Genomic DNA, 25,854 nt, shown 5'->3' on the forward strand with positions numbered 1-25,854 from the left:
TAAGCATTTGACTCTTGGTTTCGGCTCAGGCCATGATCTCAGGGTTGTGAGATGGAGTTCCGCATAGAGCTCTGTGCTGGGCGTGGAGTCTGCTTGGGATTCTCTCTCCTCCCTCTGCCCCTCTCTGCCACTTGCATGCATCCTCTCTCTCTTTCTCTATCAAAAAATAACAATAAAAGACTTGGTTGCATAAAAAAGGTAGAATTGTATATTTCATATAACAACCACTAAATAAATGCTGATTAATATAAAAAGGCTTAGTGTATACTTCTGATCCTCAGAAGTATTGGAAAATGGTTGAATCGAGATAGATGTGAGTCTAGGAAAAATGGCATCAAATATTGACCTGGGGAAGTTTGTGTAGCTACATATATTTAAAGGATTTAATCTGAATTAAGATGGAATTTTATTCTAGTTTATATTATACCACAGGAGTAGATGCATATGTATATGTGTGTGCATATATGTGTGGTCATGCACACACATATGAAAGATGCCTAATAAGACAAAGTAAATGAAGTGGCAACATTTATGTGACTGCTATTTACAATTTCCACCAACAATTCTGAGCCAGAATATAATATAATACTCATATTCCTAGTTGCTGCTACTCCTAGAACACACAAGACTTATAAATTTATATTCTTTCTTCCTGATCCAAGATTTACTTGACTTTCAGACTACCTAGGATATAGCAGAGATTTTTTTTATTTTTTCAAGAGATAAATTGTCAAGGAGGAATGATGGAAGACGAGAAGTCCATCAGACCGGAATGTTTGGCCACAAGGAGAAGATTTATATTTAACAGAGATGAGGAATATACAACACCGACATCAATAAATTCACTCCTCCTAGTCAGGAGGGAGCTGTTATTTATTGGTTGAGGCAATGGTTTATAGATTCATTTATTAAACTTATTTATTTATTAGCCATCATCATATTCACAGAGAATAAGTTCATATTATTCATACTGAAATCTCTGTAGGACTTGATCAACCCATATCAAATTAGGGAGTGGGTGGATGGTTGCTTGGTTAACCGGGTCCACAATTCTCAAACACAGAAAGCCAGTAGAAAATAAATCTACCTCCCCCAAAAGTTACTGCCTTACCTATGATACACAGTCTTATAGAGAGCATATTATAAGCTTGAATTTTGTATGATTTTTCAGACAGTAGGTCTTGGAACAGAGGGCTGAAGTTGCAATTGGAATCTAAAAGTTTAATACTTTCCAGAAACCAATGATCTCTTCAGGAAATGCAGAATTGGTTTTTCCCCCCAATTTCAACAGAAAAGTACATATACTTAACCTTTGTGCACACCACTTACATTTTGCTTCTCCCTCTCCTTTTCGTATTTGTTTCTAGGTAGTTCCTGAATGCCTGTGCACTGGTTTGGCCAGCAGGACCGTATTTCTGCTTTCCCTGCTCCAATAAAGAAAACTATTCATGATACGGTGGCCCCTGAGTTAAGACTCTGTTAGAATAGTGAGTGGCTATCGTCGGGAGTTCAGTGGCTGGGACGTATGAATACAAGAGATTCATTTAAGGAATATTTTCATACCTGGAGAGTGATTCGCTTTCCAGACAAATGCAGAAATATTTGAAAACCACTAGTAGGAAAGATCAGTTGGATTTTAGGAGCCCCTGGGAGGGGAAACTCCCGGGCTATTTCAGTTGATGAGACTTTTTGCCTTAGATTTCAAGAGAATATTTTTATTCTTTCATCCCAAAGCCCACTGCAAACTTTGTCTATTTGCATCATAGACATATCATACTTGACCTTTAAAGTCAGCTCATGACCCTGTCAAGAATATAATAATTTCTCTACAAAATATGACAAGAATCCATTGGTGTACTAAAATAGAATTTGCTCTCAAGTTTGTGATAAAGCAACAACAGAAGTCAGTACAAAGTACAGTGCATTTGGTGTTGACTCTCATTAAATTTCTCCTATTATTATGATGATGATTACTCCTACCAAATCAAATCAGTTTATTTATTATACATTTATTGTTTTTACAGTTTACCCAGTATTTTCATATCAGCTCACTCACTTAATGATCATACTTACCTGGTGAGATCAAAGTTATTCCTTTTTATTGAAGCAAAAGGATAGAAAACAACATCAGGATCTCACATGTTTGTTCTTCTCTCTCTCTCTCTCTCTCTCTCTCTCTCTCTTTATTTCTTTATTTCTTAGATTTTCTTTTAAATAATCTCTATACTCAATGTGGGGCTCAAAGTCACAACCCCAGGATCAAGGGGTTGCACGCTCTAACAACTGAGTCAGCGAGGTGCCCCTTTGACATATTCTTTAGACACTCTGAAATGACATAAATTTAATGAATCAGAAAAATGAAAATACAAAAGACCACCTTGATGCTTTTCTTGTTCTGGCCATGGTGTCTCAAGATGACTGTACTCAAGCCTGCTGCCTCATTCAGATCCAAGGCAAAATCATGCTAACTGCTTTTATTTTATATATATAATGTCTCTGTGTGCGTATGCATGTGGGAAAAGCTCAATAAATATGTTAATCAAAATATGTTAAAAATGTTAATCAAAATAGCCTTTAAAAAGGTGCTTTGGATACCTAAGGCCCATTTTTCTCCTTCGATGAAGGCTAACGATATTTTCATAATACAAAGAAATATCTTTAGTTTTGACATTTTATATTTCTCAAATCACTAAATTCTCTGCAATTAAATGATCTGTGGGGTTGTGGCTCTCTGTGAGGAGCTTCCACTCTCAATGCTTAGCAAATGAAGTGGAAAAGGCTTGGTATTATATATCTTTAATCTACATACCATTTCAAGAGATTTTGACATCATTACCTCATAGATATTTTGATATTGAACTACTATGGAGCATATTAATAAAAATAAAGTGTAAAAGTGGTCACTTTTACAAATTTCACATTTTACTGACCTTGCTCTAATCTAGTGTTGGTACTACTAGCAAATTAAGTGTCCGGATCCCCCCTGCACCACTTACAAACTATGTGGTCTTGGGGAACCTGTCTAACATCTCTCTCAGTTGTTTTTCTCTATAATTATAGTAACGTCTTCACTGAGCCATTTTGAGGACTAAAGAAATTAAATTAGAACAGCGACTGGTACTGAGTAAAGGCTTTATGAATTATTATTGTTATTATTTTTATTAGAGATAAAGAAACTTTGAAGGAACAGAGAAGTTGAAGGCACTAGTTCATGCAAGATGCTTGGTAAAGAGAAGTATATTTTTTATACTTTTTTTTTAGGTTTTTTTTTTTTTTTTTTTGGTATATGGCTTTAAACCCACATCTTAACACTTAATGAAACAATTAGCCTATGGATACAGAAAAGAAGAATCACTGAGATTCTTCTTTCGAACTTCTAAAGGTTATAGAGGAAAAATCTCCAATACCTTAGAATATTATTTACGGATTTAAAAATCTAATTTAGTTCAAGCCATTCATATTTTTAAAAATAAGCTTTAATTTTTAAAAATCCTTCATCCTTGTAAAATGATTTCTCTGAGTACTATATTTCCTATTAATTTGAATTTATTTTAGAAATTAACTATAAGTGAGACACAGTTTTTAAATGAGCAAAGCAACACTACAGCATCACACTAGAATGCTCCTTTCCTGTATGTTCATTCGTCTGCTCTGTGCCTAACTTAATGTTTCAATGTGCATTATGCCCTAGCATGTCAAAACCTCAGTACAACTATTCCGTAAATGAGAATAAATAACTTACTAGCCTTAAGCTAGACTATTTTGATTGAGAATATTCTGATTAATTTGTCCTTCTACACATTTTTTCAGTCTAAGAAATAGCTTTGTACTGGGAGCAGAAAATCATTTTCATTTGTCAAATAATAATTAGGCTGACATCCTCTGCATACTCCCTTGTCTCTTCCTTGGGGATGTTTGTTCATATTAAAACATAAGCTAAATTTTTCTGATACTACCCAGTAAGGAAAAGGTATTGTTATTATTATAGAAATAGGGAAAACAGACATAAAGATAATAGTTTACTCAGACACATAGGCCAAGCTTATTAACACACACCAGATCTCTGATTTTTTTAAGAAGAATTCTAACTATATAGAATTTCTAATATAGTATTTCCATTTAGATTTGATTGAATCATGTGAGGAAATCAGGGAAAGGTGACATTTGCATCTATGGAAGATTCAAGTAATATAAACCAGAAGCTAAAATTAGTAATTTAGAAATTAAAAGAGTATTATAATCATGTAAACGGATATTTAAATAGTTGCAAATTACTAATTAAATCAAATTTCCAAATGTACAACCAAATTATGTTTGACAATTTCTTCATCTCAATCAGAAATTGCTTAGGTTTCTGTGATATATTCAATAGGAAACTAAACCATGAAACTTGAACTGTAATTCGGAAACTACAACAATATACTGTTATTGGCTGTCAGCATCTCTTGCTTTCTTTGCCCTTTGCATATATCATGTAACTCCATTTTTCTTAAAAGGTTTTGGGATTCTCCTTTAACATGTGATGGAGTAAAAATTACTAGCAGAGGAAAAATTTGAAGCTTAAGCTTCACTGTGGGTCTTAGACAAGGGTTTCTCAGGCATGGATTGGTAGCTTTAATGTAACTGCCATTTTATGTGGAAATAGGACTGTGCAATCTAATGCCTATGGGAATGACTGGCTCTTATACTTAGAGACTAGCATATTTAAAACAAGTTCCTAGTCAAGCCACTAAATTCCTTAGGTTTTCAGAGGAAGTTTCTGGAATAAGGTGCCTTCCCTTGGGAGTATCTGTTCCAGCTGAAGCTAACCATACACCAAAATACCCACTGTTCAGATAATGACCCCTTTGTCACAAATCAGTGTCTATTCTATCAGGAGCCTCCTAATTATTAAAACAAAAACAAAATAAAAAATGCTAAGAGTTGTGTGTGACCAAGCTAAAATATTTTTATTAAGACAATTAGCCTTCATTCTGAGGCTAAAGAAAATATCCCGCCCCCCTTTTTGGGGGAAGACAATTAGCCTTCATTCTGAGGCTAAATAAAATACCCCCCACCCCTTTTTTGGGGAGGAAATATCAATAGCACAGCTCAGGCCCTTTCACTAACCTGGTTAAACACATTTGGAGGCTTGTCTTCACTGAACGAATACAGGCTAAACTGCTTTGTTTTGACATTCAAATCCCATTGCAAGTTGGCCCAACTTAACCTCCTTATCTTCCAATCTCTGTCTCACACAACCCACAGTCCAGCTACATCACTATTCATTTGACAACTATGTTGAATGGCTGCCAAGGGCTGTATGTTTTGCAAGATAAATTAGAAATGGCCCCTGCACTTAAGAACACAGAGTTTGATAAAGGGAGTTATTCTAAGAAACTCATAAACAAAACAAAACACCTATTCTACCAAATATATGAAGGGCATTCTAAAAATTCAGAGGAATTATTAAACATCTCTAATGGTTTTGGGGATGGTTTTAAAGACTGGTTTTGCTTTCTCAATTATAAGTTGCTTTCTCATGCCTTTCTGTGGTTGACCATGATGTTCCCTTTACCGGTACTACCTTTCCTCCTCATATTTCAGCTTCATGGAAAAATCCTACTCATGAGCATTTTGTGCAAATATCTCCTCCCTCAAGCTATTTTTTTTTCTGTAGCATCATTCCTACTTCTGTCAGAACATATCACTTCCGTCAATGTGTTCTCACAACACGTTATTCATAAATTTACTATAACACTAATCATGTTGCATTTTAACAGACAATTGGCTATCTTCCTACTAAACAGTGCATTACATGTATCCTTGATCAAGATCCATACATCAGATCTCTAAAAAGTACTTTTTTAAAATAAAAAAAATAATGGCATTCTGAAAATAAATAGAATTTAGGAGATTATTTGAGGTCAGTTAGAAATTCTGGGTAAGATACTTCTAAGAAATTTTAGTTGCTGATTGTCTTATCTTAGATCCAAACAATTATGAGTAGGTAGGTTAAAACTAAGGAAGCTAATATCTTGAATCCAGTCTCCAAGGGATCAGGATTGCTTCCAACATCAGCTGTATCCTAAACTCTTAAATGACTTTTTCATAATTGATTGCAATGTAGCAGCAGAGTAGGAGCATAAATAAGGCTGTTTTGCCTGAAATTACTGGTACAGCTCCATCAGGGTTTTACGAGTGATCAAGCTTTCATTTGATAAGCTGTACATTGGAACCTGCAAGGCTCTGAGGGACAGTAATAAAAATATAACTTCGTGTTATATGAACATGGAGACGTGGAATATTCAATATTAAAAAAAATATTCAATATTTTACTTAAAATAGTTTGAATATACAAATCATTATCACTTCAAGTAACTTAGAGTTCCACGAATGAACTCTATTACTATTCCACAATAATGATATTCATGAACTTGATATTCATGGTTCTATATTCTTGGCCACATTGAAAATACACAATATAATTCCACTTCTGATTTATTAACTTATAAAGTTGAATAATATGAGTCACTTAGCTTTAGATCAAAGCCAGCAGCATGAACTCATGATATTTTTCTCTCCTCATCCTTTCTCCATTCATCATTTAAGTAAATAATAACTCCTGAAAAGTCACACATGCAAACATTTCTTTTGAAAAATGGGCCTTGGCATAAGGCAGGATAAAAGTCCAACTAAGGATGATGGGTTAGATTAAAAAAATAATAATAAAGCCAATACATATCATTATTCCTTGGTTCTTAGCCTGGGCATAATAGTTTTAGAGACCCTTAAGAGTGAATTGTCAAGTCGGGGCTGATCTATCACTTGAACGTAATCTATAGTCTGCTGTGTATGGAAATAAGAAAAGGTATTTTTTAAAACCATTTCAATTAGTTATCTAGTTACTGTAATATTTTTTTACAACACAGACGATAAAATGATAGTGAAGATTGAAAGGGTGGCAAGTACGGACTGTGTCCACATGGTGTTATAAATGTAACTTTCAGTGACACATGATTCAGAGGGAGTTTTATCTGCTTTGGTAAATATTTCTGCAGTTTTGATTTGGGAACTCTTTGAAGATCTGAGATATATGGCTTATGAAAGTGAAGCATCAGCTCTCAAAATGTTAAGAAATAAATTAAGGCAAAGATGGATATTCAATAAAGATTTAAGATGTCTGTGGAGTGATGTTAGTCAAAAAAAAAGGTTCAGAGATAAATATGTTTTGAATTGTGCACTAATTCAGTATTTTGCAAGCATTTGTTGTATGCGAGAATTGAAACAGCCCTCACACAGAGCACAAACCATGCTTGTCTTGCTCAGCCCTATACCCCCAAAGCTTAACACAGAATAAGTGCTAAATAAGTATTATGAAATGGATTATAGTAATTTACACTATGAGAGATACAGATAAGCAAACATATCACTGTGTTATATGATAAAGATTATAAGAGAGTAACAAACTGCCAAGCTGTATCAAAGAAAAAAAAATGCTTCAAAGAGGAAGAAATACTTGAAGAATCCTTGAGAGAAATTTTGAGGAAAAAGAAAGAGCCTTCCAAGGGGAGAGGCAGAAGGAGGAAATATTTCCTATAGTACCAAACTAGAAATAGCTACATAAATCCTGATATAAACTAGTTTGGGAAAACATAATGGACTTAATTTGACTGAGCTCCAGGTTGAGATTAGCCCTAGTTAGAACCTGATTAAAACTCAAACATGACCGTGTTACCAATCTCTTGGCTCTGCTTCCTCTGGGTTTTCTCTATAATTAGTCTCCACTGATAGTCACCGACAACACTAGGCCCTTACTTGCTTCAAGTCTCAGTTCCAGCCTCAATACCCTTTTCCCAAGCTCGGAAGGTAAGCTCAGCATTCCTGACCAAGGTCCTAAAGTCCACTCTGATTGGACAGGCTTAGTCTCTTTTCTAAATCAGTAGGATACTCTGTGGTCATAAATCAAACCTGCTCAGAGAATATGGTTTTATCCCCTAACATCATGGTCAGAATGTGACAAAGTTTTCTTATAAGAGACCTCACTGAACATTTCCATAAAGAAGGCAAAAATGTGCTCTGGTGCAACTGTGACACACTGCAACTACCAAGACAGGTCTTATATATTTAGTCCTAGAACCACCCACTGAAAAAAAAAAAATTTTCCTCAAATAAGGAAAATAAAATCCATTGATTTTTGCTCCCCTCTGGTAACCTGAGTATATGCAAACACAGGAAGTCATTAACATCAACAACTTCTGTAGCCACAGCTTCTCAGAGGGTAGAAGAAACTTTAGCCCAGTTTCTGACCAGATGGTTAAACATGACATCTCTCGGTGGCTCTGCAAGTATAAATTTATGCCTAGGTCCGTTCCCTGCGTGAAATGGAAAACAGGAACACGAAGGACCCACATGGATTCCACCCTGAAATAGAACAAATCGGACAGGCTAGGCCAATCTGAGACCCCTGGAGGAGTTTCTGTAAACAGCCTAAGATTAGCCACTTCCTCCTCCCCCTACAAATTAAATAAAAAAAAATTTCTCTTAGTGGGAGGAAGAGAAAATCTCAATGTTGCCTTGGGGACACATTAAACTTCTATACGAGGCTTAGTTTTTATCTATTTTAGCTGCAAAAGAGTATAGAGCCAGGAACCTTGAGAGCAGAGGTTAAGGCCACAGTTTTTTTACTTCCTTGAGTTAATAATGATGGCTTGGCTGTGGCCCCAGCCTAATGTTACCAAGGCCTTGACTTTAAAAAGTGAGGAAAGCTAAAGTGGGTCTCCTAGAAATAGCAAGGTGTCTATCAACTGTACTGGTTGACATTATTAATTTAGCATTTGAGACCTACTCTTCTATCCATATTTAGCTTACCTTCCACTCTCCTACAACGTCAATCTTTCACTCTAACCAAGATGACCTTTTCTTGTCACTGCCCTACCAAAAACTAGAAATTTTATCACCATATCACTATTGAAAACTCTTCCTACTATAATTGATAGAAGAGTCAAGTCAAATGAACAACATCCCATAGGAATTCATTAGCCTAGTGACTGAAATCACTGGAAGGAAGGCTAACCTCAGGCACACTTTAAATTAGGGGCACAGACTATATCGTCAGAGGGTAGGAGGAAAAAGGTTGATCTTCCAAGAAAAATCCAGAATATTCATGCTGGTAGAAAGAGGTATGTATGTAATTGTGGCAAAAATAAATAAATAAATAAACTGGCAAACACATGTATGCATAGACACGCAAATGAATACTTTATGACACCATATACTGTGGTCGATCCATGTCATTTCATTTCCTAGGAGTGACTTCCTCCTTTCTTTTAAACAGTCTGTCCCTGTTTCAAGTTTCTTTCCATTTCTATTCTCTTGGGACCACACGGATCTATTTCTTCTGAAAGTTCAAAACATATATCCTTTATCATTGATTTTTCCCTTTGGCACACACTATAATGAATAGTCACCTCATTTTCCCCCTGAGTGATCAGTTCCAACTTACAAGCAGCTTACAAGCAACTTCTGTGTGCTATGAGAGTTAAACTCTAAAGTTCACCGCATGAGAGACAGAAAACCCCTACCCTAAGGAATGGGATAATATACTGTGTTGGTTTTCCAGAATAGCTTAGCGAAATTTAATTAATTCAACATGTGACTGAGGTACAATATTAAAATTCTAATTTGACTCTCCTGAACCATCCTAAATCCCTTACTCTAACACCTGCTACTTATACTAGGAGAGGAAAAGAATAACACAGGACATTGCTTCTACCTCTTGCCTCACTGGACCTGGGAGGTAGGAGAGGTGTTCAATTGCAATCCTTTGTGATGGCGCCCATGTTCTGCATTACAGCGGCTGGAGTCACCATGCAAGAGCACACACACACACACACACACACAAAAAAAAAACAGGTGAGTTGAATGAGATGACATGGGCAGAGGATGCAGAACATAATGTGATATTTGTGGAGGATGAGGAGGCTCATGCAGATGAGAATTAAAAAGAAACAGTAGGGGAAGACCATCACAGATAAAGGGGCGTTCTGACATAGAAACATATAATATGAGCCCTGGAGAAGACTCTTCCCTAGCTTAACTTTCAGGAAACTAAAGTCCAAAATCAAATGAGATGGACACATCTACACAGGGACCACATTGCAATATTCTCTATGCAGGCTCTCTTTTTGCCCATGGCTGCCAATTCCTTCTTTGTAAGCATCTACCACTGAAGATTCGAATACTGACCTTGTTTAGGGTGAGATGACAACACGAGCCTAAAACTGAAAAAGACCCTAACTAGTGCTAAGTACTCATGGATGAAAATGGGGCAAGTGATGCCGCTGAAGTCTGGGATATCAGGAAGAATAGGGTTGATACCAGCTGCACCCACTCGCATAGATGCATTCAGGGGTGTGTGTCAGAGTACACTGTATATATGGCACAGGGCTGCATTTTGTTTACATGTGTGCATGGTGCATCGTATATATAGCTACTCAGTAAGTATCAATGTAATGAATGAATGCCTTTAACACTTGAAGCAGCCACCATGTTATAGTCTCCTTTCAATTAATTCCTAATTTTTTTTTGTAAGATATGTTTATTTGAGAGAGAGAAAGAGAGAGCAGGGGGAGGGACAGAGGAAGAGAGAGAGAGAGAAAATCTCAAGGAGACTACCCGCTAAGCCCAGAGCTCGACACGGGGTTTCATCGCAAGATCCCGAGATCATGACCTGAGTCAAAATCAAGAGTCCGACACTCCAGCTGAGCTACCCAAAGCTCTTATTTCCTAACCTTGTACCAATACCTTACATTTTACTAGGTCTTACATTGTATTGTTGACCCATAGGTAATTACGATGTGTATATTTGAACATCCACTAGTTCCACTTATTTGCCCACCATTTATCTGTGATGAAATAATGCCCTTTTAATTCAAATTTTAAAGTATCTGCATCTGTATTTTATTGAGCGAACAGAATTTTACTTTTTAGCACTTCATCATGTAAAGGATAACTATAATAAGGATACGAGATAAATTGTTGAGAAGAGTTTCATTCGGCTTCTGAGGCAAAAAACAAGATGAAAAAATGATCAAGCTCTCTGTGGTTATTGTATTTTCACCAGAGATTATGATATATGCAGCATTTGTATGCATCAGTCAGGTGATCTCCAAAATCTATGCTCTTGACTCTGCTACAGAACTCACCGTTTCTTTACATGCTTTTGCTATGAGACTTTTCTCCACTGTGGCCTTGGAAATAGAGCCTAAATTCTGAAATCTGGCTGGAGAGAGGCAAATATTCAGTGGCCGAGAACTATGAGACACTGAATTGTGCTTAACTACGGGCATCAGATAAGAATTCTGAAGAAAACAGCAGCAGGACAGATAGAAGGGAAGGGTAATTTCTTCAGTGTTAATGAAAAATAAACCAAGAAATGATGATATCAGGATTCTTACGTTACCAGAGATGGTTAGACCAAGACCCCCAGATCTTTATCTTTTTGAAATTAATCATAAATCATTTTTAAGAAAGTTTGATCTAAAAATCATATTGTTACAAGCATTCATTAGAAAACTCACAGCGATGTGTGTATTTGTAGAACACTTTGATTTTCAGATTCAATACCTCCAGTCCTCAGAGCAACTCATATGAATGGCCCAGCACTTTCTGAGTCGAGAAGACACAAGGGAGTAATACACGTAGGCAGAACACTGGAAGTAGTAAACGAGGAGACATCTCATATCCATTAAATATGTATTCTAAGCCCTGTCCCTGCACACGGCATTTTTTTCATACGGTTTCTCAATCCCACAATCGATTCCGCAAAGTGAGTGTCCCACTAAGAACAGGCAGAGAAATATTAAGTAACTTTCACAAGCTCTAAATCTATGTTTGAGTCCCAGCCAAAGGTGTCCAGTGCCAAGCCCAGCCATCTTTTATCATCATGACCCAGGGGAGTTAGAGGACCCATGAGGGCCTGACAATACGGGATAGAGAAAATTACAGACTGACCTCTAGATCTAATTATCTGTGTAATATTAGGCAAGCTACTCATCATGCTTTCTTGGCCTCACTCTCACATTCTCATATAAAAGGAGCTTGTGAATCCAGCCCTTCCCATCTCTGAGTTTAGTCAAGTTAATCTAGATAATACATGGTTGTCTCCAAAATCTCTGCCTCCTTGTTTGATGCACTCATCAGTGGTCAGATAAGGCCTCTCACTTCTAAAGGCTATATCATCTTTCTAAGATGAACATAGTGAAGACTTTCCTCTGCCTGCTTTTAGTTTTTGGGGACAAAATACGGAAGTTTAATTTCTAGCACACACAGAAAAGTTCCCCTTTCCCACCTCTCAATGAATTAAAGTAAAATTCCTAACCGCTTTGAAAAAACCATGACCCTCTGAGAAGAGAACATTGTTTCAGGATGTTGGTGCCAAAACTAACACAGCCTCCCTGGATCCAGGACAAACTACTGGCCTCATCAAATGCACTGAGCACCCACTGGCATCATGGGACATCGCTAACGGAGCGGCCAAGTGAAATCTCGGTTCTCATGCAACCAGCACCTGTTTTCTTTCCAGTGCCTCACAAACTTTCCTTTAGAAACATCTCTCTTGTTAGAGAAAAGTGAATACCCACACACATCTCTAAGCTACCAAGAATTTCTTTGAAGTCTGGCATTTTATTATAAAAATTAATTCAAGCACTGATTCTACTTCCTACCACACCCTCCTTTATTTTAGTATTAAACATTAGTGGGATAACTTATCAAGTAAAATAAATGTTCCTGAAGTTTGTGACCTTTATTCTCTGTAGAGTCGTGTGTTCCTGTGGACAACTATGTTTGAATTTGAGTAGCTCAGTTTGCCCTACGTAGATTCCACAATTTGCCTCATGTGGACTGTAATCCCCAGAACATGGTTAAGCACCACATTCTGGAATATTCCAACATTCTGGAATGCTGTTGTAATATATAATCTACCTTATGTAATATACTTAGCTTAACAGCATTTCATAGATACTTACTAGTGACAGGCATTGTGTTATATTGTTGTGGTTTCATTTAATATTCTTACCTTCTCTGTGAGGTACAGATTTATACACCCTTATTATATATAAGGAAAAAGAAACATATAAAGATTCGCTGAATTTTCTGATTCACAGAAATCACACAACTAAAAAGTATCAGAGCAACCTCTGAGCTCTAGCTTGACTAGGGTCTAAGCAATTACCTCTCTATCGATTATGCAGAATAACAGTTTTAATTTGCACAAAGATACTGGATTATTTTAGAGGGTCTATTCTTAGGTAGACAACTGGTTCTGTAGCAACCAGTTCGTGTTCAGTTAAAATGTGTGGCTCAAAAAATTATAAAAATAAATGTCATAGGCTTTTGGACTTATACAAATTAGAAAGAAGAATATTAAATCTGAGATTATTATTATAGTTTATATATTTTCCACTCATAAATGAGAGCAAGAACTTTCTGTGTAGAATTTTCAGAGAACATAAACACGTTTATTTAGCTTTTGAGAACTCAAATTATAGACCAGAATAAAACAAAGGATACACAATATGAGAGCTGAAACCTGAGAATGTGAAAATAAGATATAAACATGGGAAATGTAGGTAGTTCATTGGTCATCTAAAAATAGGCAAAACACCACTCTCAATAATAGGATCCACCACAGCTGACTCAAGGGACAGCAATGGTTTTTCCAACATTCTTGAGGACATGAAAGTATCCCCATGTTATGAAACACAGTGAGCTTTGAAAAAGCCCAGCAGAGATGGGTGAGGCCATACACATCCATAGGAAGCTGGGTGACCAGAGGGCAATGATGAGTTTCCCCAGTGTGCAAATTTGTATTAGGCAGTAAAATAAATCAGAATTTATGGTGACTTGCAGAACTCGCTGGACCCTCCTGACAGAGCCTTAGTTTTTTTTTTTTTTTTTTTTTTTTTAAGTAAATGTCTATAAAATTAAATCAGAGAATCTTTGAAAGAGGTTCAGAGAATGAACCCTCTAAGTCCTTTGCTTTTCAAATGAGGAAACCAGTCCACAGCGGCTTTCTCTTGCTGGATCCACCCACTGCCTATTCTTGGCCAATGTGTCTCTTGTGAAGTTATTCCCACTCCAGAGGAGAAGTTCAGCTGTGACTCAGGAAGAAACCAACCAGGGCAGAGGATTGGGAGAGAGGGGTATTGCTGTATCTTTTTCCTGTTTACTCAGTGATTTTCAGTGTACTCTGGGGTCAGAGCAGAACTGAGAGCTTTGCAGTCTCAGCAAAAGCGACATGACTCTGGAGTCAGCAGCAGCTATTTCTCTTTTCATGCTGATAATCAGCATGTGCTATGATTTTATTTTTCCCCTGAAAACTTAGCCTAAAACCTCACAATGATTTCTAGATTTTAGAATCTATTGTACTTTTGAAGGGAATAATACTTGCAAGTTAACTAAAGTACATTTTCTATAACTGGTTATAAATTATCAGTAGCGGGCAGGCCGGGTGGCTCAGCTGTTTGGCGCAGCCTTCAGCTCAGGCCGTGATCCTGGGGTCCGAGGATCGAGTCCCATATTGGGCTCCTTGCATGAAGCCTGCTTCTCCCTCTGCCTGGGTCTTTTCCTCTCTCTCTCTCTCTCTCTCTCTCTCTCTCTCTGTGTGTGTGTGTGTGTCTTTCATGAATAAATAAATAAAATCGTAAAAAAAATATCAGTAGCTTACCTGACTTTATACTTTAAGATGGGAACCCACTCACTATTTTATGGAGAGCCCTTTGTCAACTGTCTCCCGGAAAGAGCTCTATGAATAAAGATTGTGACTGTATATCACGATGCCAACCTGAGAATCTCATCAGAAACATTTCACCACAGTCCTTGGTTTTCTGTAGGAAGTGCTGTATAAGCCAAGATACTGAGGCCTATTCCAAAACCAGAGTAAGACCTTTTCATCTGCTACCAGGAAGACACGACACCAGAATATCTTTGAAGGAAAATATCTATGCATTTGCATCTGTCTCTGTCTCTATCCAATTTAGTGAACTCCACCAGGTATTATGCAGTATGAAATGGCCACTTATCAATATTTCCATTATCATACCTTGTATGGTATCAGAAAGGCCACTTTCTAACTTATCATTTTGAATTGTAATAGATGTACTCAAGTCCTAGTAGCATATTTTCAGTAGGCATTTAACGAAATGATGGTTGTTGGGAGTATTTCATTTTACAACATCACATTAGCATTAACTTTTCATTTAACCATGGCAGCCAAGTATGCATATTATATGAATCTAGATTGCTCTTCTTAAGACAGAATGAGTTGAAGGCCCCTAGGCAGAACCATTAAGAGATCAGAGTTATATTAAAAAATTCCACAAAGGAAGTGAGGGTTTCAATCAATTGGCCCATCTTTGTAAAGTCATATTAGAAACAAGCTATCCAGCTTCTCTGTTCATAGAGCTCTCTGCTGGTCTCTGCCTAGGGAATTGAAGAGAAGTACAACATACCCCTTATCTCATGGGAGTTTATTCTCTATTTACTAAAACTGCACTGAAAGCTGAAAGTTACACCCAATATCTAACAACAAAAGATTTAAATGCAAGATTAAATGCAGAAAATAAATATTTAACATTGATACCAATGCCACAGAAATGGATACTCTGGGCATCTAATACAGGGAAAATTAGATGTTACATAGAAAGGATGACAGGGAGGGCCCTTTGTAAGAGTTTGATCTGAATTTAACTGAGGGTAATATGCAAATGTAAGAAAAATAGGAAGACACTCTGTCAAGTATATCAGTGGATCAACAACCTTAGTATAAAAGCCTATTGACAAAATTGCTATAGTTGGTTGTAGAGTACTACAATCAGAAACTATCTGGAAAAAGTGCCAGAATAGAATGTAGAGATCATTGTAGGGGGCCCTTGCTAATTAACCTATCATGACCCTTGACCAAAACACTGATTTTCAAACTTTAGTGTGTACGGACATATCATGAGGGATTTCTAAAATCTAGATTCTGAGATAGCATCCACAGAGTTTACATACAGAGAATCTGGGATGGGATCCTAGAATCCCCATGTATCACGAGTACCCTGGTGATTCTAATGCAAGTGCTCCATGGACTGCACTTGCACTTTGGAAACCACCCTGCCAAAGCACTATTCTCCAACTGATACGTTCCTGCCCTGAACAAGACTAACAGAATAAAATAGTGACCTATTTCAATAATATATATGGATTTTTTTCATAGCTAGATTTAGAGAATGTAGTTACATCAGGCGTTGGACCTTCCAAATACGAGACATTTCTTAGGAAGTGGGCAGAGAGCTGGGCACAGAGGAGACATCTAATAAATCTAAGTTGTTGATGATGGTAGCATAATAACTATTATTAGTCATGTGGCAATGGTCATAGTTCTAAGCATCTCAAGAACTTAGAACCTCTAATTCCTTCCAACAAAGCAAAAACCCTTTTACACAGTAGCCTTTTACTTTCTGGTCAGAGACGGTCTTCTGGGCTGCAATTAGCTGGATGCTCACCCCCCATACTAGGTCATAGAACAGAATCTGTTCTTTGGATCTCCTTGCATATCCTTAGAAACCATGTTCTTTGTTTCCTAAGACAAAGAAATGAACAGTGCAAAGCCCAATTCATAAAGCCCCAATCACCCATGATGATGATTTTCTTTTTATGCTGACCTTAGCACAGCTGGAAATTCTGCGGAGTGGTTAGGCATTTCTAGGTTCCAAGACATATCGAGAAAGATAAATATAGTCAAATTCTCAGAGCATGCAGTGACTGAATGTGTGTCTGTGTTGTGATCATGTGGTTTGAAGGGGATATGTGATGTTTATAGATGTTTATATTTATTCCTCTGGCTAATACTGGATAGTGTAATACTTTTTAAAAAATATGGTATTTGACTGAGCTCATATGAGACCTTAAAATCTGCTATTCTTAGGAAAGCACAATAGTTAATTGTCTTATGACTCAAGTTACACTTCAGCAGAGTAGGTTTATTTTCATCTTGTATCAGGAAGACATTATACCAAGGAAACTTGGAGGGATGATATTTATTTTAGTGTAAAATGGAATGGACAAGACACTATGAGACCCAACTTCTTATCTCCATTTAAGGTTACAAGTAACTTTGTAACTCTGGGTAAATCGTTTTAAGTTAATCTTCAGCTGCAAATAAAAGGCAACAGAAAGGGTTCTTATTTGGCTCAAAATATTGTTATCAATCAATAATATACCAGTGCCTGGCTAAGATTGGGGATTTTTTAAAAAATAAGAATTAAAAGAAGGAAATGAGTCATTTATGGAAATGTCTTAAAGGCAATTTTTAAGTATAGAAACTGTGGGACAACTTCTAGTATTTAATAGTTAACTGCTCCAAAGTTAAGTTGCTTTACCAGGAACTACTTGAATTTGATGGACTTTCTAATATAGATGGGACAGGATATTAAACCATTCTGAAAATGACTCACTCAATATACAGGACACACTCAAAATTAACACAGTCATTATTTAAAATCAGCAAGTTAACATTTTCTATAGACCAATTAGTCTTACTTAGATTATAAAGTTTTTGTAAATATCTTTTCTTCTAAGATTTCAACTCAACCATTCTGAGTTGAAAATAGCAAGTTGGCTGGTAAACTAGTGGTCTATAAATCTATACTTGAAATATGATGGATAATTATAATAATATTTTACTTCCTCATGCTTCGGGACATTTAGAGAGTAGACTAGGATTCAAGTATTTGGCATTGTCAATAAAATAGTAAATGCTGTTTTTGTCAGGTTAAGTAGTAAGACTGGTACTTGCACTTATGCTAGTGTAGTAGCAAAAACATTTAGAATTGAAGAAATCTGGGTCCAAGTTGGTTTATCACTTACTAAAATTTCACTGTAAAAGATCACTGATATGCAGTTTCTCCATTTATAAAAATGGGAGTAAAATGATTTGATCTACAAGGTGGTTGTGAAAGTCAAATGTAAAAAGAACTCCGTAAATTATGAAATTCTTTGCATATGTTGACTTTCATTACTATTGTTATACATTATATATAAACAGAAGCTTTGTCTTGACCCTTCTTTATATTCTGGTCTTTATCTAGCTTAACGATGTACATTGGAAATATTCTAAATCTAATTATTTTCATTAAGCTTTTTTTAATAGCTGTTGGTGGCTTTTAAAATCAACTGATCTATTCTAGACATTTTACAGATTAGAAAAATTACTCAGGAGGGATGTTAAAACCTTGCCCCAAGTGACACTGCTTGTTGGTGGCTGAGCGGGACCTTACCTTGACTTTTTAATTAGAGTTCTCCAAAGACATCACTAGCATTACATAATTCATTTCTCCAAATATCCAAAGCTGGTCTTTCAGGATGTTAGGAAATGTTCTGTGTAAAAGGGTTTGGGGGTCTAATACATATTTAAATTTCTAATATGAAATTCTAGATTAAATAAAATCAACAAATTTTTTAAAAGTTCAATCACATGCACTCACAAATGTGCTAGACTGTGTTGTGATGGAAGCTTTATTACCTGTTTTTCAAGGATAAAATACATATATATATATATATGTATATCTACATATGTGTATTTATATAAAAAACACGTGTAAATATGCATGTATGTGTGTGTATATATATGCATACAGAACATTCACAGCACTGCTTGAGGTATGGAAATGATACGTATGTGCTTATCATTCATATCACAATGGTGATAATGATGAGCATGATGAGGAAATGTTCATAACCTTAAAAGTTATTTAAAGCACAATCCAGAATTCAGGAATGATATTTATATTCTCATTACAGGTTACTGATGAAATCCATTTCTGAAACATAAAGAAGCATTTTCTTCCATGGTACTGTTTCTTAATCAGATTTTCCATGAAGTGTTGAGAAAAGAAAAAGGACACTAAGTTTAGAGACATAAAACAGATTAAGAGCTCCTCAACTTGCTTCTTTATTCTCCCTTTGCCACCACCCACCCCATTGACACACACACACACACACACACACCCACCACCATAGATAGATATATGTGTGCAACTGAGGTCCAATTGCATTATTTTTCTGGCCTTTGAATTCTCTTATTTAATAAAGTTCAAGATAAATGAAGTTTGCCTCTAGGATGTCTTGTGAGAACTATTCATATTCTGTAGGTATGAATTATCTTCAGGTTATTATATAAGTGAAAGGTATAAATACTGTTTTTGCTGGCAATGGAATGTTTTTCTTTTTAGATATACAACTTTCTATGGACTAACATTCACCTGTTATATTCTATTTCCCTATGCTAGGGGTATATGCATATGTATGCTGAAAACATACTGTCACATCACTGAGGTGAAAACTCTTTCCCTGCTTCCACTGTTACCTCAGTTTCATCTTCATATAGATACTCCAACCACTAACTCTCAGTTATAGACATTCAATGAATATCTTATTTTTTAAAAATTCCAATAAATATATTTAAATGGATACAACTTGATTCTCTGGAATACAAGGTGAAAAGATCTAGCATACAAAGTAGATTCTAGGATGCTTAATGCTTCATAAAAATTTTAAATGAAGGACAAATTCCACATGGGTACTATCTTGTTTGATGGTATCATCAAGCAGAAAAAGAATTGTGTGGTAATTTCCAGATAGTATTTTGGCAGATAAAATGCATGTAGAACTAGACTTAAACAAATACTCCCTATGACGGGAAATAAATTAAAAGATAAACTATACTTTACCATTGAGTCACTTAATTAATCATATTTATGACATGGGCATAATGCAGAAAACAATTGTGAAAAGGCGATTACCTTCAATAAACATAATCTAATCACATTATCTAATAGAAGATGAGCCATGGACATATGTATTTACAACAACAATAAAAACCTAGAATGTGAACATTTTCATATATAGGACAAACTTTTGTTTAGAACTTAGAGACAGGAAATATTCCTTTATTTTTTATTTTTTATTTTTTATTTTACTTTTTTTTTGGAAATATTCCTTCATATAAAGAGTTAACCATAGGCATTTGGGACGAAGATGATTTTTTTTCTTCTCAGTGAGATCTTACTAAATAGAGGAAGGAGAAATAATTATTGGACATTATTTTGAAAGAACATGAACAGTAATTGGAAAGTGTAAGTAAATCATTCTTGTAGGCTATAGGTAGGTTACATGAAACTGGTAAAGTTCTAGGGGAAAAAAAATTAGATCCTAGAGCACCAGGTGTATACCACAGGCCACACAAATTTAACGGAAATTGCAAACAAAAGTGGGAAAAGGTCAGACTTGTGCTTAGGAAGGATTATGTGTCTGTCCATGGGCAAGAGTAGAAGGTAGAAGGTAAAAGACAATACAGGTGCACACACTAGGGGAATGAAGAGGGCCAATCCTTCAGCCCCTCAGCCAGGCAATCGATGAGTCAGGATATAAACAGTCTTCTATTGCCAGGCACCGTATTGAGTACTGGCACCATAGTGGTGAGCAAAGAGGTAAAGAAGACATACATTAAACTAATATGCATGGAAATAAACATGCACTTTATATTGAAATAAATGCCGAGGAGTGTTTGAGATGATTTAGAGGATACTGACAAAAATGAGAATGTAAGAAGAAGGAGGCATTTCTAGGGAGTTTAGTTTATTTGTGTTGAATTTGAGTGACTGCCAAGGATATTGAGGTGAAAGTGTCTTCCAGGCACTGGGGAAGAGTTCATACCTAAGCTGTGGATGTGCAATGCTAGCTTCATGAGGACAGCAGTTGAGTTTACTGCAGAGATGACCAGGAGACAAGAAATTTTGTGAAAAGAACATGGATATTTAAACCATGATTAAACTGGTAAATACTTTTTATAAACCTCCTTTTCCCATCTACATCTACTGTGCTGTACTGTTCATTTATAAAAAAGAATTTATTTTTCCATTCATGCAATTGTAGGTTCAATACCCAGTAAGACTTTCAATCTAAAAAGGAGAAATAACAGCATGGACGAAAGAAGATTTAAAAAGTTGCTGTATCCTCCTGATTATAGAACCGCCCATACTGTAAAACAAGTCATATAATACAAAAGAGTCTATGAATAACAAATCAACGATTGGTTGGGAGTCACATAAAACTTCTTTTCAAACATCTCAAAATAAATAAATATGCCACGTTTTCTTAGAAGAATCCTCTGGTTGCAAAATGGAATTTGTTGTTTCTGCAAGTTCTTTTTCATTGGACAAAGATTAATGTCCTGTAACATCCAGAGCTATGAAGACTTTGCTTAACTTTTACTTTTCTCATTGCACTGCCTTTTTTATGAGTAAAGATAAACAACTAACTCTTAAGGGAATTTTCCTTTAGAACAATATTTAAGATATTAATTTATTAGATGATTTTTTCTAGAAAGCACAATTAATTCCCCATTGCCATCTCATAGCTGTTCACATAAGCCAAACCCACAGAATTTTTTAATGCATGTAGACTATTAGTGTATATAGCTTTGTTTCCTCAAAACTGCAATGCAAAAATGAAAACTGTTGGATGCTAGATAAGTGATTATCACCCATAGGTATCAAAAAATGATTTTTTCACATTGAATTCTATCAACATTGTCAGCTCACATAGAATCCTAATCACGTCATAAAATAACATGAACAAAAAGAATATTCTCTTGTTCTTAATGAGAAGGTAAACAGCACATATTATCCTTCATGTAATTATATAAAAGGAAATAGAAATAAAAGAAATGAATGAAAGATGGCAGGACTTTGAAGTTCATGGAAACAATCCCTGATTTCATCCATCATCGCAAACAAAACTAAGACTTGATAGACTTGAGTGTTCAGAAAAACAAAATCTACTTCAATATTAGCACTTTTCTCGGGTTCCTTAAATTTGTTTTCTGGCATTTCACTCTATTGAGAGAACCCTCTGTTCTTTTTGTAGAAATTTATATGTTTTGTGGAAAAACAACCAAAGAAACTAAAATTGACATGAGTTTTACCACCACAAAGTAGGTGACTTTGAGATGTATTTGTTACATACCTGACATTAAAAAAATACAAATATAAGATGCTCTAAAATATCAAACTGAAGTTTCGCTTACCAGTGGGGACAGAATTGGAGTGCTGAAGTTCCAACTGACTGGAATCATCAGAGAGTTCAGTCAAACAGGTTAAAGTAAACTCTGGGTTGGAAGCAGGCTCATGTTTAAAGCCTTCAGGAGAAAGATAATCCAGCTCAAACTTCACAGTTGACATTGCAAAATTCTTAAAGAGCTATGTAAGTCAAAGTTCACACTACTGAAGTTTCAAAAATCGTAGGTGACAGGACAGAAAAATCACTGTATTATAATCTGTAGTAACTCCAGGCTTTCCGGTGATTATTCTCACTTGGAAATCCAAAAGAGATAAAACATGCAGAGCTGACTCTCTTAAGCTTCCTGTATTCATGCCTTTTTCTAGGCAACTGTCTTCAACAGGATGGATGGATTTTAGAGTCGTTTTTTCTTGATGGTATCTTGCTGCCTTAAAATGATAGCAGCACTAACCCCATCTCAGAGAGGCTGCGATGAAAAGTAAAATGGGCTAAGTGAGGACATAGGCAAGGCTGCAGAGAGATGCTTTTAGTAACTTGGTATTGGAAGTTCTCATTCACATTTCTGTATACAAAAGATCAGCTGGGTGGGGCTAAGGACTGTAAGAGAATGAAACTTTTTTTTCCACCGGGCAGCTCATCAAGGAATGTTTTAATCTGGAAGGAAATTAATCCTAAATGATATTTCCAGGGCCAGGGTTGCGAGACTATAGCCATGATGCTTATTGAAAGATGGCTATGATTGTGGAAACTAAAAGGTAAATTAAACTACAAAGCTTCTGCACAAACAAAATTAACAAAGAAACAACATCAAAATGAAAAGGCAGGGAATCTGCAGAATGGAAGAAAATACTTGCAAATCATTTATCTGATATCTAAACATCCAAAAAATATAAGGGACTCCTACAACTCGGTGGTAGTAGTAGTAGTAGTAGTAGTAGTAGTAGTAGTAGTAGTAGTAATTCAAATTTAAAACTGGGCAAACAACCTTTTCGTCTTCTAAAGAGGACATGCAAATGCCTAATAGGTACACAAAAAGGACCTCAACATCATTAACCATCACGGAAATGCAAATCAAAGCCAAAATAAAGTATCACCTCACACTTGTTAGAATAGCTATCATCTGAAAGACAGAAAATAACAAGTATTGGCAAAGATGTGGAGAAAAGGGGACACTTACGCGATGGTGCTAGGAATATACATTAGTACAGTCACTATGGAAAACACTATGGAGGTTCTTCAAAGGGTTAAGCAACAACAACAACAACAACAACAACAACTGCCATCTATGCTCCAGCATTGTCACTCGTGGGTACACCTCCCAGTGAAGTGAAATGACTGTCTCAGGGACGTATGTGCGCCCTGCGGTCACTGCAGCATTATTCACAGTACTCAAGGCAGGTAAGGTGCAAGTGTCTGCGGACAGATGAACGATAGAGAAAATGTGATCTACCATGGGGTGTTTTCAGCCTCAGAAAAAGTAAGGCCTACCCCTTGGGACAACATGGGAGAAACATGAGGGTGCTCTGCGAGGTGAGGTATGTCCAAGAAAAGGCCAGCGTGCTTGATTCGCTTACATGTGGAATCTGGGAAAGCTGAGCCTGTGAGAAGAGAGAGCGGACAGGTGGTTGCCAGGGGCTGGGGGTGGGAGTAAGGGGAGAGGTTGGTCAGAGGCGGGTGAGATCTAGGAATGTAATGTACGGCCTGGGGCCTATCAATCACAATGCTGTATTATATACAGGAAAGTTGCTGACAGAGTAGATTTGTGATGTTCTCGCCACCGAATAATAAAACAAAACAAAATAAAATAAGCGAAACGTGAGGGGAAGTATGTGCTACTGGACCTGACTGTGGTAATCGTTATGCGATAGATGCATATGTCAAAGGATCACATTATATACCCTAAACATATACAATGTTGTGTGCAATTATATTTCAGTGAAGTTTAGGGGAAAAGGTGTATTTAAAAAATGGTGGTCAAATCAAACACACAGCTGGAGCAACACAAAGGACGGATGTCATAATATGAGCAAGTGATCAGGGGAGGAGCAAATGCCAAAAAGGCAGGGATTGAGGAGGCTGACACTGTTTCACTATTTAAAAGGTAAAACATCAGATCCCTCCGAGCAGCTAGGCGGGTTATGTTGGTCACCTTGGGAAATTTAATTTAAGGGGTGCATGGCTGGCTCAGTCAGTTAAGCACCTGACTCTTGATTTCAGCTCGAGTCATGACCTCAGGGTAGTGAGATTGAGCCCTGTATCAATCCCCACTGGGAGCGGAGCCTGCTTGAGATTCTCCCTCTCTCTTCCTCCACCCCTCCTGCCACTGTGCCTGTGGGTGTGTGCACGCTCCCTCTCACTCTCTCTTAAAAATATATAATTTAATTTAGAATCTCACTCTTATTCAATCTTCCGTCCTTGAGCGCATAAATCCATGCTGATCACAAGCAGGTGCCCACTGAGAGTTTGTCAAAAAGTAATTTAGCAAAATCCATCCTTCAGGTTAGGGAGTCAAACTAGATGAAATTCAGGTTAGTCCTTTGATGTTCTTTTTTGATCCATTATGTATTCATTAATTTATTTCTTCATTCAAGTGAGTATTCATTGGCCCTGTATTAGGTATTACCTTAGATGCAAGAGTGTTAAGACAGGTGCAATGGAAAGGATGTGGGTAGGATATGGTCTCAGTGGAGAGAGAGCGGTGATTGACTGGGGTTCTCATTATGACCATAGCATGAGGTATGGCACTAGATTTGCTACACATGAAGAACGGCACATTTGAAACAATTTCACTTTCTTTGTCCAGCACTCTTTGAGAGAGTAAAATATATATAAGAGGTTTGCAAATTCATTAGTGTCACAATATAAAAAGTGTTATGGATGAAAAAGTGGCATGTCTTACTCATCATTAGTTATTCTAACTGAACAAACAAGGAAAGAAAATTGTCTCTCTGCTCCACAATCTTTAATAAACTATTGCTCACGGCCCAGGAATGATTGTCGTTCCAGCAGCATGGACAACAAACAAAATGCTGTTCAAGCCTAGTCTACTACCATTCTGGAACAGACATAAAAAAATCTGACTAAAATGACAAACATGGCCAAGTTTCATTGAAAACTATGTGACACTTAAATAAGAAGGTAAAAGCAGAATCCAAATTATCAATAATAATTCGGCAAATATTATCATTGCTTAAAATAAATATGAAAGTATCAGTACATATTCAGAATACCTGCGAAGTCATTTCAGAGCAGTGTAGATCTTTACTTGTCTCTCGACCACCTATGGATTCTTAGTGTCTGCGGTAAAGCTTCTAGAAAAGACAGACATTGGGTCAGTAGTGAGAAAATGAGTTGAAGAAAAGAAGGTTGGTAGGAAAAAGATAAGCAAATACCAGGAAATGACTAAAGGGTAAAAGAAAAAAAAAGTGTATATACAACTTAAAGGGAAAAAAATAGGTTCTAGAATCACGAAAGATGGGCTTTACAATTCTCAACTGAAATATCTGTCCTGCTGTTTGGTAGGAGGTACTCTCTGAGAGACAGTCTAAATGGTTTAATTTAAGAGTTGCTCAAGGGTGTTTAAGCACTAGGTAAATTCTACTCTCTATGCCTCCAATAAGGTTGACCAAATCCTCAAGAGTTCACCTTTCAAGCAATGATTTAAAGGGTATGGTTACGCGGTTACACGGAAATGTGATTTGGCCTCAGAGCTGCAGTTCAATCATAAATGATTGATAAATGATTTCT

The 25,854-nt window shown here is 36.5% G+C and overlaps 1 protein-coding gene across 1 annotated transcript in view; it reads right to left on the reverse strand.

The window, feature by feature from the left end:
* Positions 1-22,675, reverse strand: part of ANO3 (anoctamin 3) — a 379,990-nt gene extending 357,315 nt beyond the window's left edge. The window contains exon 1 of the mRNA XM_072725370.1: positions 22,115-22,675. Within this exon, the coding sequence (XP_072581471.1) occupies positions 22,115-22,268 (154 nt within the window). The 5' untranslated portion in view covers positions 22,269-22,675. The remainder of the gene's footprint in view (positions 1-22,114) is intronic.
* Positions 22,676-25,854: the final 3,179 nt, after the last annotated feature.

This window comes from Vulpes vulpes, chromosome 11 (assembly GCF_048418805.1).
Source record: "Vulpes vulpes isolate BD-2025 chromosome 11, VulVul3, whole genome shotgun sequence".
Classification (NCBI taxonomy): Eukaryota; Metazoa; Chordata; class Mammalia; order Carnivora; family Canidae; genus Vulpes; species Vulpes vulpes.